The 14,144-nt window shown below is 42.7% G+C and overlaps 1 protein-coding gene across 1 annotated transcript in view; it reads right to left on the bottom strand.

Annotated features, from left to right (window-relative positions):
- Window positions 1–1,594: 1,594 nt before the first annotated feature.
- Window positions 1,595–14,144, bottom strand: part of LOC137537737 (fatty acid desaturase 2-like) — an 80,848-nt gene continuing 68,298 nt past the window's right edge. The window contains exons 12-13 of the mRNA XM_068259675.1: window positions 13,083–13,208; window positions 1,595–9,749 (exon numbers count right to left, since the gene is read on the bottom strand). Coding sequence (XP_068115776.1) covers window positions 9,698–9,749; window positions 13,083–13,208 — 178 coding nt within the window. The 3' untranslated portion in view covers window positions 1,595–9,697. The remainder of the gene's footprint in view (window positions 9,750–13,082; window positions 13,209–14,144) is intronic.

The raw sequence follows: 14,144 nt of genomic DNA on the forward strand, positions 1-14,144 counted from the left end.
AGACAAATCTCTACAGCACCACAGAATGGGCTCTATTCAAAAAGCATTCCCGCATGCGGTAATGCTCAAAACAGCTGACTTTACCGAGCACTTAGCAAAATGTCAATTCATAAAAGCTGTTACCGCATGAAAAGCTGACATTCCTGAGCAGAGCGGGAAATTACCGCCTTGTGCGGTGATTATCTCAACACATGTCACTAAATATCAATTCAAAAAGATTAGAGCAGGCGGTATTGGGACGGAGAATACCGTCTGTTTAGAAAAGGTGATAAGAGAGCAATACCAGTAAAGTTAATGGGGACAGATCTCCCAGGCAGCAGAAGTGAGAGCAGTACGAAAAAGACTTTCCAGAATACCCCAGGCTGTGTTTTTTAACCTCTTGGGTACCTGTTTTCAGATATATTTCACATCAGAAAGCCTGCATGTAACATTTCTTGAAGTTCTTCTAAGCTGTGACAATTAAGATTGTTTAGAACAGGGGTCTCAAACTCGCGGCCCGCGGGTCATTTGCGGCCCTCGATACAATATTTTGTGGCCCGTGCTGGCAAATGCTTCCTTATAGTTCGCTTCAGTGCTCCCAAGTAATCCGCCGCATCCCCGCCGCTAAATGAGGAATGCAGAGCCCCCAAATCGCCCGGGGGACAATCCGCCGGCATTTCCTGGAAGGGGCAGAACTTTCAGCTTCAGCTCTGCCCCTCCTGACGTCAATCGCCACACGGATCGCCGCCTCCCCCCGCCCCTCTCTGTGAAGGAAGAGTGAGAGGGGCGGGCAGAGGCGGCGATGCGCCACGATTGACATCAGGAGGGGCAGAGCTGAAGCTGAAAGCTCTGCCCCTTCCAGGAATTGCCGGTGGATTGCCCCTTGGGCGATTTGGGGGCTCTGCAGCCCTCGTTTTGCGGCGGGGACACGGCGGATTACTTGTAATGGGAGCACTGAAGCGAACTATAAGGTAAAATAGGCAAAATAGTTTGCTTCGGTGTGAATTTGATTTTGAAACAAAAATCAATGCATGGGACGGTGGTGGTGGGGTACGATGGGGGGGGGGGGGGGGGTGCGGTAGCTGATGATTCCCTTATGCGGCCCAGCCTCATCCTGACTTTGCCTCCTGCGGCCCCCAGGTAAAATTAGTTTGAGACCCCTGATGTAGAAAGACTAATAGACAGATTCAGTGCAGATTCAGGGCAAGGAGAGGCAGTTTACAAAAAATGCACATCTAAAGGGAAGTTGGGGCTGCCTCTTTTATTGTAAAGCTGTCTCTGCACAGAGAAAATGTATCAACTCAGGCAGCTTCTCATGTTACACCAGCCTAGTTCGGGAAATCCCAGAACTTCTATTGCAACTGTAAACATGTTTATGAATTAGCATACAGAAGTCTAAAATACCGAATGCGGTATTTTCCCTCCAAGATTTTTTTTTACCCCAAAGCCTTTTATGAATAGAGCCCAATAAGTTGGTGCTTTATAAACCAATAATGATAATAATCGAAGGACTGTTGAATTATGCCAATCATAGTTTACACCTCTCACAACCATCTGCTGTCTGTAGCCAGAATCAGACATTAGAACAGACATAAGAAAAGACACAGACACCATATGAATTTGTCTGAAAATGTTTATATTTTAAGTCAGAAATGACCATCTCTATTTCTTACACTCAAGAGTCAACAAATATATCCATTTACTAGAGAACAGTCATCTCTAGAACTAAGATTGCTCTAAATTTTCCTGGGAATTAACAAACAGAATAATTTACATTCGTTTTTCTCACTACTATTGAGAAAACATCCAGAGATCATAAAGTCAATAAGACTTATACCTATAAAAATGTTAAGAGAAAAGAAATATATTACTGAACTCTGGGCTAAAGTGAGTCATGGTTATTCCTCCCCTGCCCATTTCTCCTCAGTATTTCAATAAAAATATGCCTCAATGCCTTTGAGATCTTGAACTTTCAGTCATAGGATCAATCTGGTGCTGCTTACACACCTGTGACCCAGCGCTTTGCAGCAGCACCAGCCAGTGTGGGCAAAGCCTCACCTCTTCTGCCTTGGCAGGATGTAAAGTACCACAATAATACATAAGCAGTAACATAGCCCCTCCTCCAGAGATAGGAACATGTTCACTGTAACTGTTATTTCCCTGTTAAAATAAAAGGTACTTGTTTGTTTTTGTTTTGTTTTTTTACCATAAATGAACAGAGTTAAGAGGAATAACATTGTCTCATTTTAAAAGAATCAGTTGTTCAGCTGTAAAAAACAAACAACAAAAAAAAACACACACAAAAAAAAAATCACTCCAGATCTAGTTACAAAATGTCAGTATAAATGCATTTTTCCTAGCTAAAACGAGAAATGTTTGTGTTTGGACCACTTTATTAGTTTTATTTGATGTTTTACTTAGCACTCTGCCTAGGACAGCACATAGGCGATTTCTAGAATGCCCCCTAATGCAATGACTTTCATTTCTAGTACAGTGATATTCCACAAGGGGCTTGATTCACAAAGCGGTGCTAACCTACTTAGCACGTCTAAAGTCTTTAGACGCGCTAACCAGGGTGCTAAGTAGGTTAGCACCGGATTTCTCAATCAGATCGCGCGCTAACTTTGCGCGCGCAAAGTTTTACGCGCGCAAAATTTTACGCGCGCTAAGTCCCATAGGCTTTAATGGGCACTTCGTGCGGAGCGCCCTGCGCAGTACGCGTGTAAAGTTTTACGCGCATAAAGTTTTGCGCGTGTAAAGTTTTATGCGCGAAATGCTTGTTTAGACGTGCTAAGGGGGTTTTCACAGGCGTGCTAACAGTTAGCACCGCTTTGTGAATCAAGCCCAAGATGTTATTGACTTTCATTTCTAGTACAGTGATATTCCACAAGATGTTACAGTGATCACTAAGCTGCTTCTAGCATTTGAATAATCACCAATGTACATGGTGACAAATATGTGATTGTGATTGCTAGACTATTGCCTGTCGCAGCATGGATTCCGTTGCCTCAGTCTGATGCAGGAATCTATAGCAAGCAATCAGAAATTGTGTTATCCCAAATGCTAAAAAATCCATCCAGAGATTTCTGCTATAAATAAACACTCTCATCTGCAGACAGACTGAAGCACGGTTTTAGTAATCAGTTTTATTTCCAGCATTCCATGTTATGATTATGTACATACAGTATTACCAGAGCAGGATCGTCCACAAGGCCACCTAGGCAAGTGCCTTAGGGGCCTAGTGGTTGCCAAGGGGCACGAATTCCAGCCTCTCTGGCCCATCTCTCACCTCAGCTTACTAAAAGGATCATAAAGGGCAGCCACAGTTACTTCCTTGCCTTGGGCCCCTTTTTCTATTAATCCTTCTCTGAGTATAACTCATTTCCTGCTCCTAATAATTATTGACACTTTAACACCTACCGTATATTCCGGCGTATAAGACGACTAGGCGTATAAGACGACCCCCCAACGTTTCCAGTTAAAATATAGAGTTTGGGATATACTCGCCGTATAAGACGACCCCTCTTCCAACGCACACCAATAAAAAAAAAATCATATACTGGTGCTATGTATGAACAGATACTGGTGCTGTACTGTATGTGGTTCCCAGTATATAACAGTATATAGGCGATTGACTGGTTGGATTGGTCAGCTCTCCTTGTCTACCTGTTTATCAGAGCGGTATGGAAGAATAGATTGCGCTGTGCCTATAAAACACGCTTCTTTCACCCTTCTGGCCCACCCTTGTATCCTATTTACCTCCTTCTCTGCCTCTCAGATCTCACGCGTGTGCCTACACCGCTTCACTACAGTTCTCAGCAGTGAGATCTGAGAGGCGGTAACAGGATAGGGTGTATCACCCGGCATCAATGACACCTGGTGTATAAGACGACCCCCAACTTTTCTGAAGATTTTCAAGGGTTAAAAAGTAGTCTTATACGCAGGAATATACAGTATGTATTATGCTTGTGCATTCACACATGATTCAGTAGACACAAAGGCTAGGGATGGTCAATAAGGTGCAAATAATTTTGAGTTGATGCAGGATTATGCAAATTTTGAATGCAAATTTAAGCAGCTTGAAAATGGACCAATCAAATTTTACCTCAGCAGGATTTGATTGGTTCATTTTCAATCTGTATAAATGCTGCATCAACTCGAAATTATTTGCATGTCATTGACCACCCCTTTCACAGACCCAACCTCTGTTTACTGAGCACAGAAGAAAGCTTGGTACAATGAGCTGAGGAGTGCACTTATTTATGCGAATCCAACTGCTGTTCATTTTTACTGTAGATTTCTTTCCATTTTAAAAAAAAGTATTCAAGGACAGAAATAGGTCCGGATTATGTTGATAGTATTGCATATTTTGCCTGTGTTAAATATTTATCCTTGAATCTTGCTTTTTTTGCTCCCTCTCATTTAGTGACCATTAACTCATGTAACTAGGCACAAATAAAAATACAGGTTACTTTGGTGCCCAGTTTCAAAGCCGGGTGCGTCATAGTCATTCAGGGATCGGACGATCGCCAGATCTTGAATTACACCTCCCTCCGAGTTGCTACAACTCAGAGGCGGAATAGTATTTAGCACTGCCGGGGATTTGAGCAGCAGCAGCCGTCATTTGGCTCACCCTGCGCCCACCCCACTGACGACACCATGATATGTGCATACAAATAAGTCTTCCCAAACAGAAGTGATGTCAGGGTGCTAGGTGGGGAGTTGGGAAATGTCCCAAACACTTTTATACCAATAGAGTTTTGTACCATGATAGCCGCTGGTAAAAACAGGAATATGCTGTTCCTCTTATTGCCTAACATAGAAGTTTATTACAGTACGTTTTCGAGGCAGGCCCAAGTCTCTTCATCAGGCATGGTATAATCCCAAAACTGAATGTATCATGTTTAATACACAAAATACTCAGATAGCTGATGGTGACCCAGAACCATTAGGAAAGTATAAAGGGCAAAAGAGACCAAAAAGCCCTCTTACTAAAAACAATGCTGAATATAAATTTGCCTTCTTAAAACAGGAGGTATTTGGGATAATTCAGCTTTAATTGGGCAATGGTGGTTTCCCATGATGCATCATTCCCGAATATGCAAATCATGTCTTTATTCCCCTGAAAGCCAGGCAGACATCCAGAACTGCTGGTGTATAGTGAGCCTAGAGAGCCATATCAGTCCATGCCATGCACTGACGAGGACCAGAAAGTCCGAAAGACTGATACATGTGAGATTTATAAGCTATAGGCTCACTATACATCAGCAAATACCTTCTGATTTAACAAGACCACTATATATATATATATATATATATGTATGTATGTATGTATGTATGTATGTATGTATGTATATAATTAAAACTTGTCCATAGGTATCCATATGTAATGCAAGTGTGCATTAAGCCTATCACATCTTATGTCTCTCTGTTAAGGATTTCTAAGCAGAGAGGAGTTCATAAAGCTTTCTATGGGAATACGTAGTGCTCAGGTACTCACAAGTGAGCCATAGCTAGAAACACACCACTGGGAGCTCACACTGAGAGCAATCCTTGCCGTGTGTTAAAGTGATAGGGAGTAATCAGGTGCAATAAGCTACTTAATTAGTCTATATTTTGATGTTATTTCATGGCCACACTGGACCAATATGCTGTACAATATTATTTCAGTGCCTTGTTTCTGCTGACAAACTTGAATTGTCCAGCTGCACTCAATTAGAATTTCAATGAGCTGATATGAATGTACAATGTAGTATCTAAGAGCAGATAGTGAAGGCAAGCTCATCCAGACTGGGCATGCATGGTGTAGGCGAGCTCATCCAGACTAGGCATGCACGATGTAGGCGAGCTCATCCAGACTGGGCACACATGGTGTAGGCGAGCTCATCCATACTGGGCATGCATGGTGTAGGCGAGCTCATCCAGACTGGGCATGCATGGTGTAGGCGAGCTCATCCAGACTGGGCATGCACAATGTAGGCGAGCTCATCCAGACTGGGCACACATGGTGTAGGCGAGCTCATCCATACTGGGCATGCACGCAGTAGGCGAGCTTATCCATACTGGGCATGCGCACAGAACAAACACTCATTATTTTAGGCATGCATGGACCTCAACAGCGGGGAACACTATGGAAGAATCTAAATATGTAAAGAGTGTCCCTACACGCTATCGGTCAGCTGCAGGACCATCCAGAAGCTTTTCCATATTGAGGTTCTTTTTTTACACTTCAGGTGTACTTTAACACTAGCACAGCATTGTTTTGTTACTACTTTAGGCATTAAATGACTTATACCACCTGAGTGTTATGTTTTCTAATGGGTGCAGTTAGCTAGCATCAGTGTTTAGTGCTCAGGGAATGCTGCAGGAGTGAGTATGAGGAAGAGCTGCCTTAGAGAAATGCATATTGTGTGCACTGCACAGGAAACGAGTGCACAGGTAGCCGACATATGATTGATCTATACATCTCAATAAGCACACAGCAACACCATCAGGAAGCACCCAAAAGACTTGAAGGGCTCAGGAGCCATTGGTTATGCGCCATTGGATTAAATTGTAGATAAGTGTTGTGATGTGTCTGGCAGTGACAAAACTGGATTTTTTTTTAGCTGAGAGTCTTTATCTTATTTTTAAAAATAAAAAAACAATAATAAAGAGAAAAGGAAAACAAAAAATAAAGTCACAAATCCTATCTAACAGCACCATATGATGAAAGGCAAATACCCCTATAGGAGAGGCAGCAAACAAGGGCCCATTGTATAGATAGAGAACTTTCTGCTGTGTGTACCTAACAGCGGAACTTACATTCATGAGAGGCATTCTCTGTTCACCAGGACCCCAGAGGGTCACCCATGGCCATTGGCCACACACATTAAGATGTGATTGTACAACCAAATGACATATCTGATAAAATGATCACATTTACACAGATTGTAAACACAAGAATGGGAGAGCTGGCAAACTTTAATTGGACTGTAATAAATCTACAAGAAATTATAATCTTTTTTAACTAATATCTTGTGATCATTTTATAAAATATTCACATAGAACAATTACACCTATCTATCCATGTATGGCCAGCAAAGGACATGCCAGATGACTCACATGTGACAAAGGGGTCATGTGACATGTGACAAAGGGGTCATGATTGTCACAGCCCAAAGCAGATCAATAAGAGAATTACCCACAGACCACATGATCAGATTGACAGTATGAAGTTTACCCAAAAGGGTCAGTATTGACATTTCAGTTAAAGTGAACTAATGATACCCATGGTTCCATTACTTTGTGAGACAATGACCTGGAACATTTACAGTATACAGACAGCTATAGTCTAGGCAAAAGAAATGTACCAGGAAAACTCTACCTTTTGCAATGTCTGCTTTATAAGTAACATTAAAATACAATAATGTAGAACAATGCGTAAAATAAAAGCACCAACAAGGGTAAAATACTCTCAAACAAGTTTAAAAAGGCAGGTAGTGTTGAACTTACCTCCCAAAAGAAAACACAAATGGTTTATTTGCAATAGAGACTAAGCACAGTGACTTCCTTTTTCCTGGAAGAAGAGGGTTTAACCTCCGAAACGTGTTGCTATTTTTGCTGGTGCCTCTGTTTTACCCATTGTTCTGCATTATTTTCTGCCCATCCCTAAAGGAGTGCTAAACCCTCCCCCTTCCAGAGACTACAGGGAGTGACTTCTTAAGCCATTTTTTTTAACATGCAAATTTTATTTTGTACTATTTTTCAGTTATTGGGCCTGATGCACTAACTTTCGGTAAATAACCATACTAATAAAGTACTAACGCCAGAGGAGCAATTAGCGCAACTCGAATTACCTGCGCACAGCAAATTTAACGAAAGTTAGAGCATCAGGCCTAGTGTTTCTTCACGCAGACAGTGACGTTGTTAAGTGAATAATTTGGCTAGTTCTCATGTTGGCCATACATGCGGCACAATGATTCCATCGTCTTTGAGCAATCTTACCAAAACGGAGGGACAATTAAATAGAATGTATTGAACAGGACATCACACTACACAGATAATGGTAAAACTGCCCAATGCACGTGGAAAGAGCATGATTCATACCTGCTCAATCCTATAGCAACATCAGCAGCAGCTGTCAAGCCTAAGCATCCCATCATTCATCATTATTCATATCCACTTGTGGTCCCTCACATCTGTTTAACACCTACTTCAGCCAACTCCTAAACTGCCATTTAATCTATCACTTACTGTATTGTCCTCATTCAATAAACTTTTCTCCGGAGCTTTCTGTCAGAGAAGTTTTTACCCTACTTATCTACAAAATACAGCAGCTAGCCAGTGAAAAAGTACTAATAAATAAATAATTATGAGTGGGTCAGCTCTAAACCTCTACCAACTGGTTTCGTACTATTTCCTTATGGGGGATTCTCAAAGTTTCAATTATTCTGTTCAAAGCACTTGTAAGGACCTACACAATGGTGCACTATGCACATTATTAGAGACTGCTTTCTCCCAAGAAAGGTCCTCAGCCTAAGATTAATGATATGTACTGTAAGGGACAGCTACACAGGAAAAAGGTAATTTACAGTGTAATTTATTATTGGAAAGATGTACCTCTTATATGTTTGAGTACATTAACAATTTTTTGGGGGCGTAGTGGCCCTTTAATCGACCAGAGACCAGCACAGACTTGTATCGATTCACCTTGTGGTCGATTTGGCAGTGGGGGGCTATGCACAGCTGCATAACGACTGGAAGCATACTTGCTGTACATAGTGGTCCTTTAAATTAACCCAGAACTACTTGAAGTGGACCTGAACTCTTGCACAGGACAGAAGGAAAACACAGAAATTGCACCCTGTATTTATTGAAAGAGTTTAGCCTCCCTAATCCCCCCTCATCTGTGACTAGTCATCACTGTAATTTGATCTCTCAACTCTGTCAGCTGACTGCCGAGACAGACCAGCTAATTTATAAACATATTGTGTTAACAATATGTCTGCTTCCATGAAAGCAGGAAGTAGACACACTGCAGATTTATTGCAGGATTTGTATCAGCTGTAACAAAGAAATGTTTCTTTCTTATTATACTGTTGTTTATCTTTTAGAGCAGAGAGGAAGTTCTGAGTTCAGGTCCACTTTAATGTCCGTACCGCTTTGCTTGCTCAGATTTGAAAAGGTATTTTATTGATAAGGTGCAAAAACATCTCCTGTGAGAAAAGTTTGTATTCCCAAAATGTAATCGTTTTGTCTCATCCCCATTACCCTTTCCTTTTACTCCATGTCTAATTGCTTTTCTTCACCTCTCTTTCTTTTAACGGCTCATACCATAAACCCCAACAGCCTCTTTGCACTGGATTCTGTCACTGAAAAAACCCATCACAATTTTACAGTAGTCATTTATTTACAATCGCTGTGATGCATAAAACAAGGAGGTGTCACAATGCCTTGTTTCTGCCGTCTCTTCGGGTGGCTGAGTCCTTTTCTGTTAAGGCTGAAATGTATTACAAAATATCACTGAATTCCATCAGTGCCAGGAAGACTTGCAGGACCCGATACTGCAAAGTGCTGAAGGTCTTCCAGGCACTGCAGGCATGATAAGACGCAGAGAAAGTTCCCTGACCTTACACTTGAGGCAGTTTATTACAATCCTACAGATAACAAGGATAGATGTGAATTGTGCTATTATAAGTTCAGATTTTCTCCCATGCAGGGTCCATCCAGACCTGGGTCATTTGTGGAGGTAGGCATCTAACCAGAGGTCGCCTGACTTTCTTAAGGATCTGGTGAGAGACAAGAAGAGGTGTCATATAAAAGTCACAGAACAATCAAAGGCATGCTATAAAGTCATAATTCATCATTGCATTGGACTTATAATAGTTTACAACTCATGATATAATAGTTTACAACTCATGAAGCTCTAGTTCAGGCTCCTGTTGGCAATCCTTTCATTCCATTTTCTTGATCATCAAGTCCCCCCCCCCCACAGTACTTACTTATTTTCCGGGGTGTTGGGGAAGGACTTGAGTCATTGAGAGAATGCTGCTGCGGGGGAATCCGTCTGGGTCTCAACCTCAGCGCACTAGAGCGAGGAGGCGATCCGGCATCAACAAGGGGTGGGTTCTGTGCCAGCCCCGTGTGCTGTTGCTCTGCTCCATTGCATGCGTGCCAGCATATATCAAAATTACGCAGCGTAGCATGGTACTAAAGGAAATTACACAGTCAGACTTACTCCAACACTTTGATCCACATAGGCTGACGCCATGCTGGGCTAGATCCGCCAACAGTGCCCATAACGACCATTACGTGGCGTAGGTCCGACACTTTCATCTAAAGAGTAAAGGGGGCAACAGCGCCCCTAGTGGCAGCCATGTTTTCCTTTTGAATTGAACCTATACTGAAACAGTACAGACTGTCCAATAACTCTGTAACCATGGCAACAATACTCTGTATATGTAATAAACAATGGAGAAGCAGCTGTGGGGAAGAGCGCTACCAACGCAGCTGCCTCCAGCTCTCTGCCCAGCAAGGTATCCGTGCCTCGGGCGTCTAGCAAGCCGAGGACGGGTCTGTCAGCCGCACATAGGGTTGCATTGTCGCGTGCGCGCGCGCACAGACAGGACCTTTATGCGGGGAGGAGGCGCGTCAGCTGACCGGCCGGTCGGCTGGCGTCAGAGGAGACGCTCGCCGCTCCTCATTGGCTGATAGGAGGGGGCGTGCCAAAGGGGTCTCCTCTGCTTCATAAGCTTAGCTAAATCATTTGCAACTTGTCTGCTGTTGCGAATACTTTGTGTTAGCGCTCAGACCTTAGATAGTTCCGGTGTGCTTTGATCCAGGAGGAAACCGGGGATTTCACACAAGATAGGAATTATTTGATAGCGATTAAGTTACTTCTTTACTGTATTATTTGTGTATGTCTCTGGCTCGTTCTGACTACTCTTCCGCTCAGTGATTCTGTACCTTTGCCCATCTGATCTTGCTGCCGACTCTGCCTGTTTATATCTTCCTGTCTCTGTCTGCTGATTTTGTACTGCATCTGTCTGTCTGTCTGTCTGTTGCCAACTCGATTAGTCTGACCACTCTACTCTCACCAGAGGGCCCTTGACTCTGGTGAGGGGCGCTGTACTGTTAGTACCCACCAGCTCCTCTGGTGAGGTTTAGTTAAATCTATCAGTACTACTGTTGCACCAATCACCATACTTGCTATTAGCTATCTGTTCAGCTGTCTGGTATATCTGTATTATTGGTGATTCTGCAGATCACCATATAATCAGATGTATATCTGTATTATAGGTGATACTGCAGATCACCTGATAATCAGAACTCTGTTCCTGCTGACACATATCGTTACAGTATGGAGTACAGACTGTTGAAATAACTCCCGCCTTGCTACACAAGAAATACATTACACACAGCAGATGCCATTATTATTTATCTATGTAAATCTTTGGATTGGCAATACATACGGCACACCTGCCAGTATGTTTCTTTAAATTTAGCACACAGAAATAATATTTTCTATTAATGCTGAAAATACATAGAATTGAACTGAGTAAATTACAGTGTTTTTCCAAATAACAGTAGAATTTCCTTTTAAAGGAGTTATCAGGGAAAAAAACAACAAATGAACTTGCGGCTTTCTCCAGCCCCTTGCAGCCGACTGTCCCACGCTGTCACCTCCGCCCCCCGCCGCTGTCCCGATCTCGCTGCACGGTGCAGACGCCGTCCACGGGGCCGGCCTTACTGCGCCTGTGCAAATAGCCGCTGTCAATCATGGCCACGTGGTCCGTGCCTGCGCAGTTCACCGCGGACCACGTGGCTAGGTGAGTAAAGCTCATTTGTTGTTTTTTTTCCCTGATAACTCCTTTAAAGTAGTCTGAAACTCTGACATAAAATTCAATAAAAATGTGTTTTCCTACTTTTTACTACCCATACAGTTACCATATTTGCTTTTGTGCACAAGTAATATTGTCCATTTATAAATTACAAGTTCCCAAAGTACAGTTTATCTGCTCTTAAAGCTGCCATTTCATTTTATTCAGGCTGCTTTTTATTATATATTAAAATCTTCCAAAGAGCTCTTCTGAACTGTGTGCATGCTTGAAGCAGAGAGAGCTTGTTTACAGTTGTAATGCACAATGTGGAATGTAAACAAAAGATAATGGTATCTCCTCTCTGGATGAGGATCATAAGCTGAAGGGGCTTTCCACTGCAAGACAAGGTGCTGTGTTTAACTAAATGCTCTTCTGCTACACATTTTTTTGTGCTAGTAGGTGTAAGGGCCTGTACACACTGAAAAACGCAAGCAAAATCGCAAGCGCATGCGTTTTTAAAGTGCATGTAGTTTTAAAAACGCATGCACTTTTGCCTGCGTTTTTTGTGCGTTTGCGTTTTTCTTGTAATTGCTGATTGGCTAAAGAATCCTTTGTTTTTTTTCTAGTTTACATTTCAACAGGAATCAGGAGATTGCAGAGTCTTCTGGGATATTGACTTCTGAAAAACGCAGGCAAAAACGCAAGCGCATGCGTTTTTAATGCGTTCTCATGCGCTGCACTTAAAAAAGCGCAGCAGGCACTGCGATTGCGTTTTTCTAAAAACGCATCGCACCAGTGTGTACAAGTCATCACGATTTTCATTATTTTTCAAAAGACCTTGCGATTTTAAAAACGCATGCGTTTTTAAAAACGCAGCGCAAGCGCAGCAGTGTGTACAGGCCCTAAGGGCCCTTTTCCACTATGAAATGCGATCGCGATTCCGATCGCGATCGTGTTTCAATTTCCACCATGCGATTGCGATTGAGCTACTATACTCATTATAGTACAGCTCAATCGCATACAAAACGCGGCAGGACGACGATTGCGCTTTGACCAAAATCGCAATCGGATCGCACTAATGGAAATTGCTGCTGCAGTTTCCATTAGTTTAATGTACCTTGCGATTTGCGATCAGAATCAAATTGCAAATCGCAGGCTAGTGGAAAAAGGCCCTAAGGCTGTAAGGAATCTTTTAGAGCCAAGAAGAAATGCTGAGTTTAAGACCAAGCTTGAAGAAACATGCTGGATTGGTGGCAATGACTGAGAAGTGAATGGACTATGAAACAGAAGAAAGATTCTGACCCAACAACATCCACGAAGGCTTTGAACAGAGGTTTCTCCTCATAGGTCACGTCGTACTTATTACACAGGGAGCGCACAAGAGGGGCGATCTTGTAATAGTTGTGGCGAGGCATTGTGGGAAATAGACTGCAAAACAGAAAGAGAAAACACAATATAAATCACTATTTCAAAGAACATTATTTTACATACAACACTAAACGGAAAAGGCATAATTTGTCATCATGGTATTAAAGCTATCTTCAAAATCATGCATTAAAAAAATGACGTTAGGCATTAGTGATGAAGAGTGTAAAAGAGTATTTAAACCAAGACTCACCGTTTCCAAGATTAAGGCTTCTTGCACACCAAGACGTTGTGTTAGGTGCCACGTTAAGGTCGCATAACGTGCACCTAACACAACGTATGGTGCTGCAAAAGCCGACGGTAGAGTGAGCCGCGTTCGGCGGCTCGATTCCTATAATGTCTCCCAAAGTGGCGCTGATTGGCCAGCGGGACCACGTGATGCGGAGCGAGACACTCCGCATCACGTGGTCCCGCCGGCCAATCAGCTGCCGCCAGTGCAGTGAATATTAAGTAGCCATGTGCGCGGCTACTGTAGCTGGCTCTCCCCGCCTCCTCTCCGCCCCCCACTGCGCATGTGCAAACAGTCTAACGCGGCTATAGCCGCTCCAACGCCGTAGCATGCTGCACTTTGCACCGAACGTGCAGCATTACATGTAACGCAACGTGGGCTGTGTGAACAGCCCACTTGTGTTACATTGCTGTGCGTTGGGGGAGCGTTACAGGCGCACTAACGTGCGCCTGTAACGTCTTGGTGTGTAAGCAGCCTAAAGGAACATATATAAAAATATCATCTAACAGTTTATTTAGCATAGTGTTCACATGTTACCTACAATATATATGAACAGAATAACAAGGAGCACCAACTAATGATCAACCAATACAAACTAGCCATGGGCTCCATTCACAATGCATTACCACATTCGGTAATACAGAAAACAGCTGATTTTATAGAACAGTTAGTAATGCGTCAAAAGTAAAATTACCGACTAGTGAGGTAAA

Source organism: Hyperolius riggenbachi, chromosome 11 (assembly GCF_040937935.1).
Source record: "Hyperolius riggenbachi isolate aHypRig1 chromosome 11, aHypRig1.pri, whole genome shotgun sequence".
Classification (NCBI taxonomy): Eukaryota; Metazoa; Chordata; class Amphibia; order Anura; family Hyperoliidae; genus Hyperolius; species Hyperolius riggenbachi.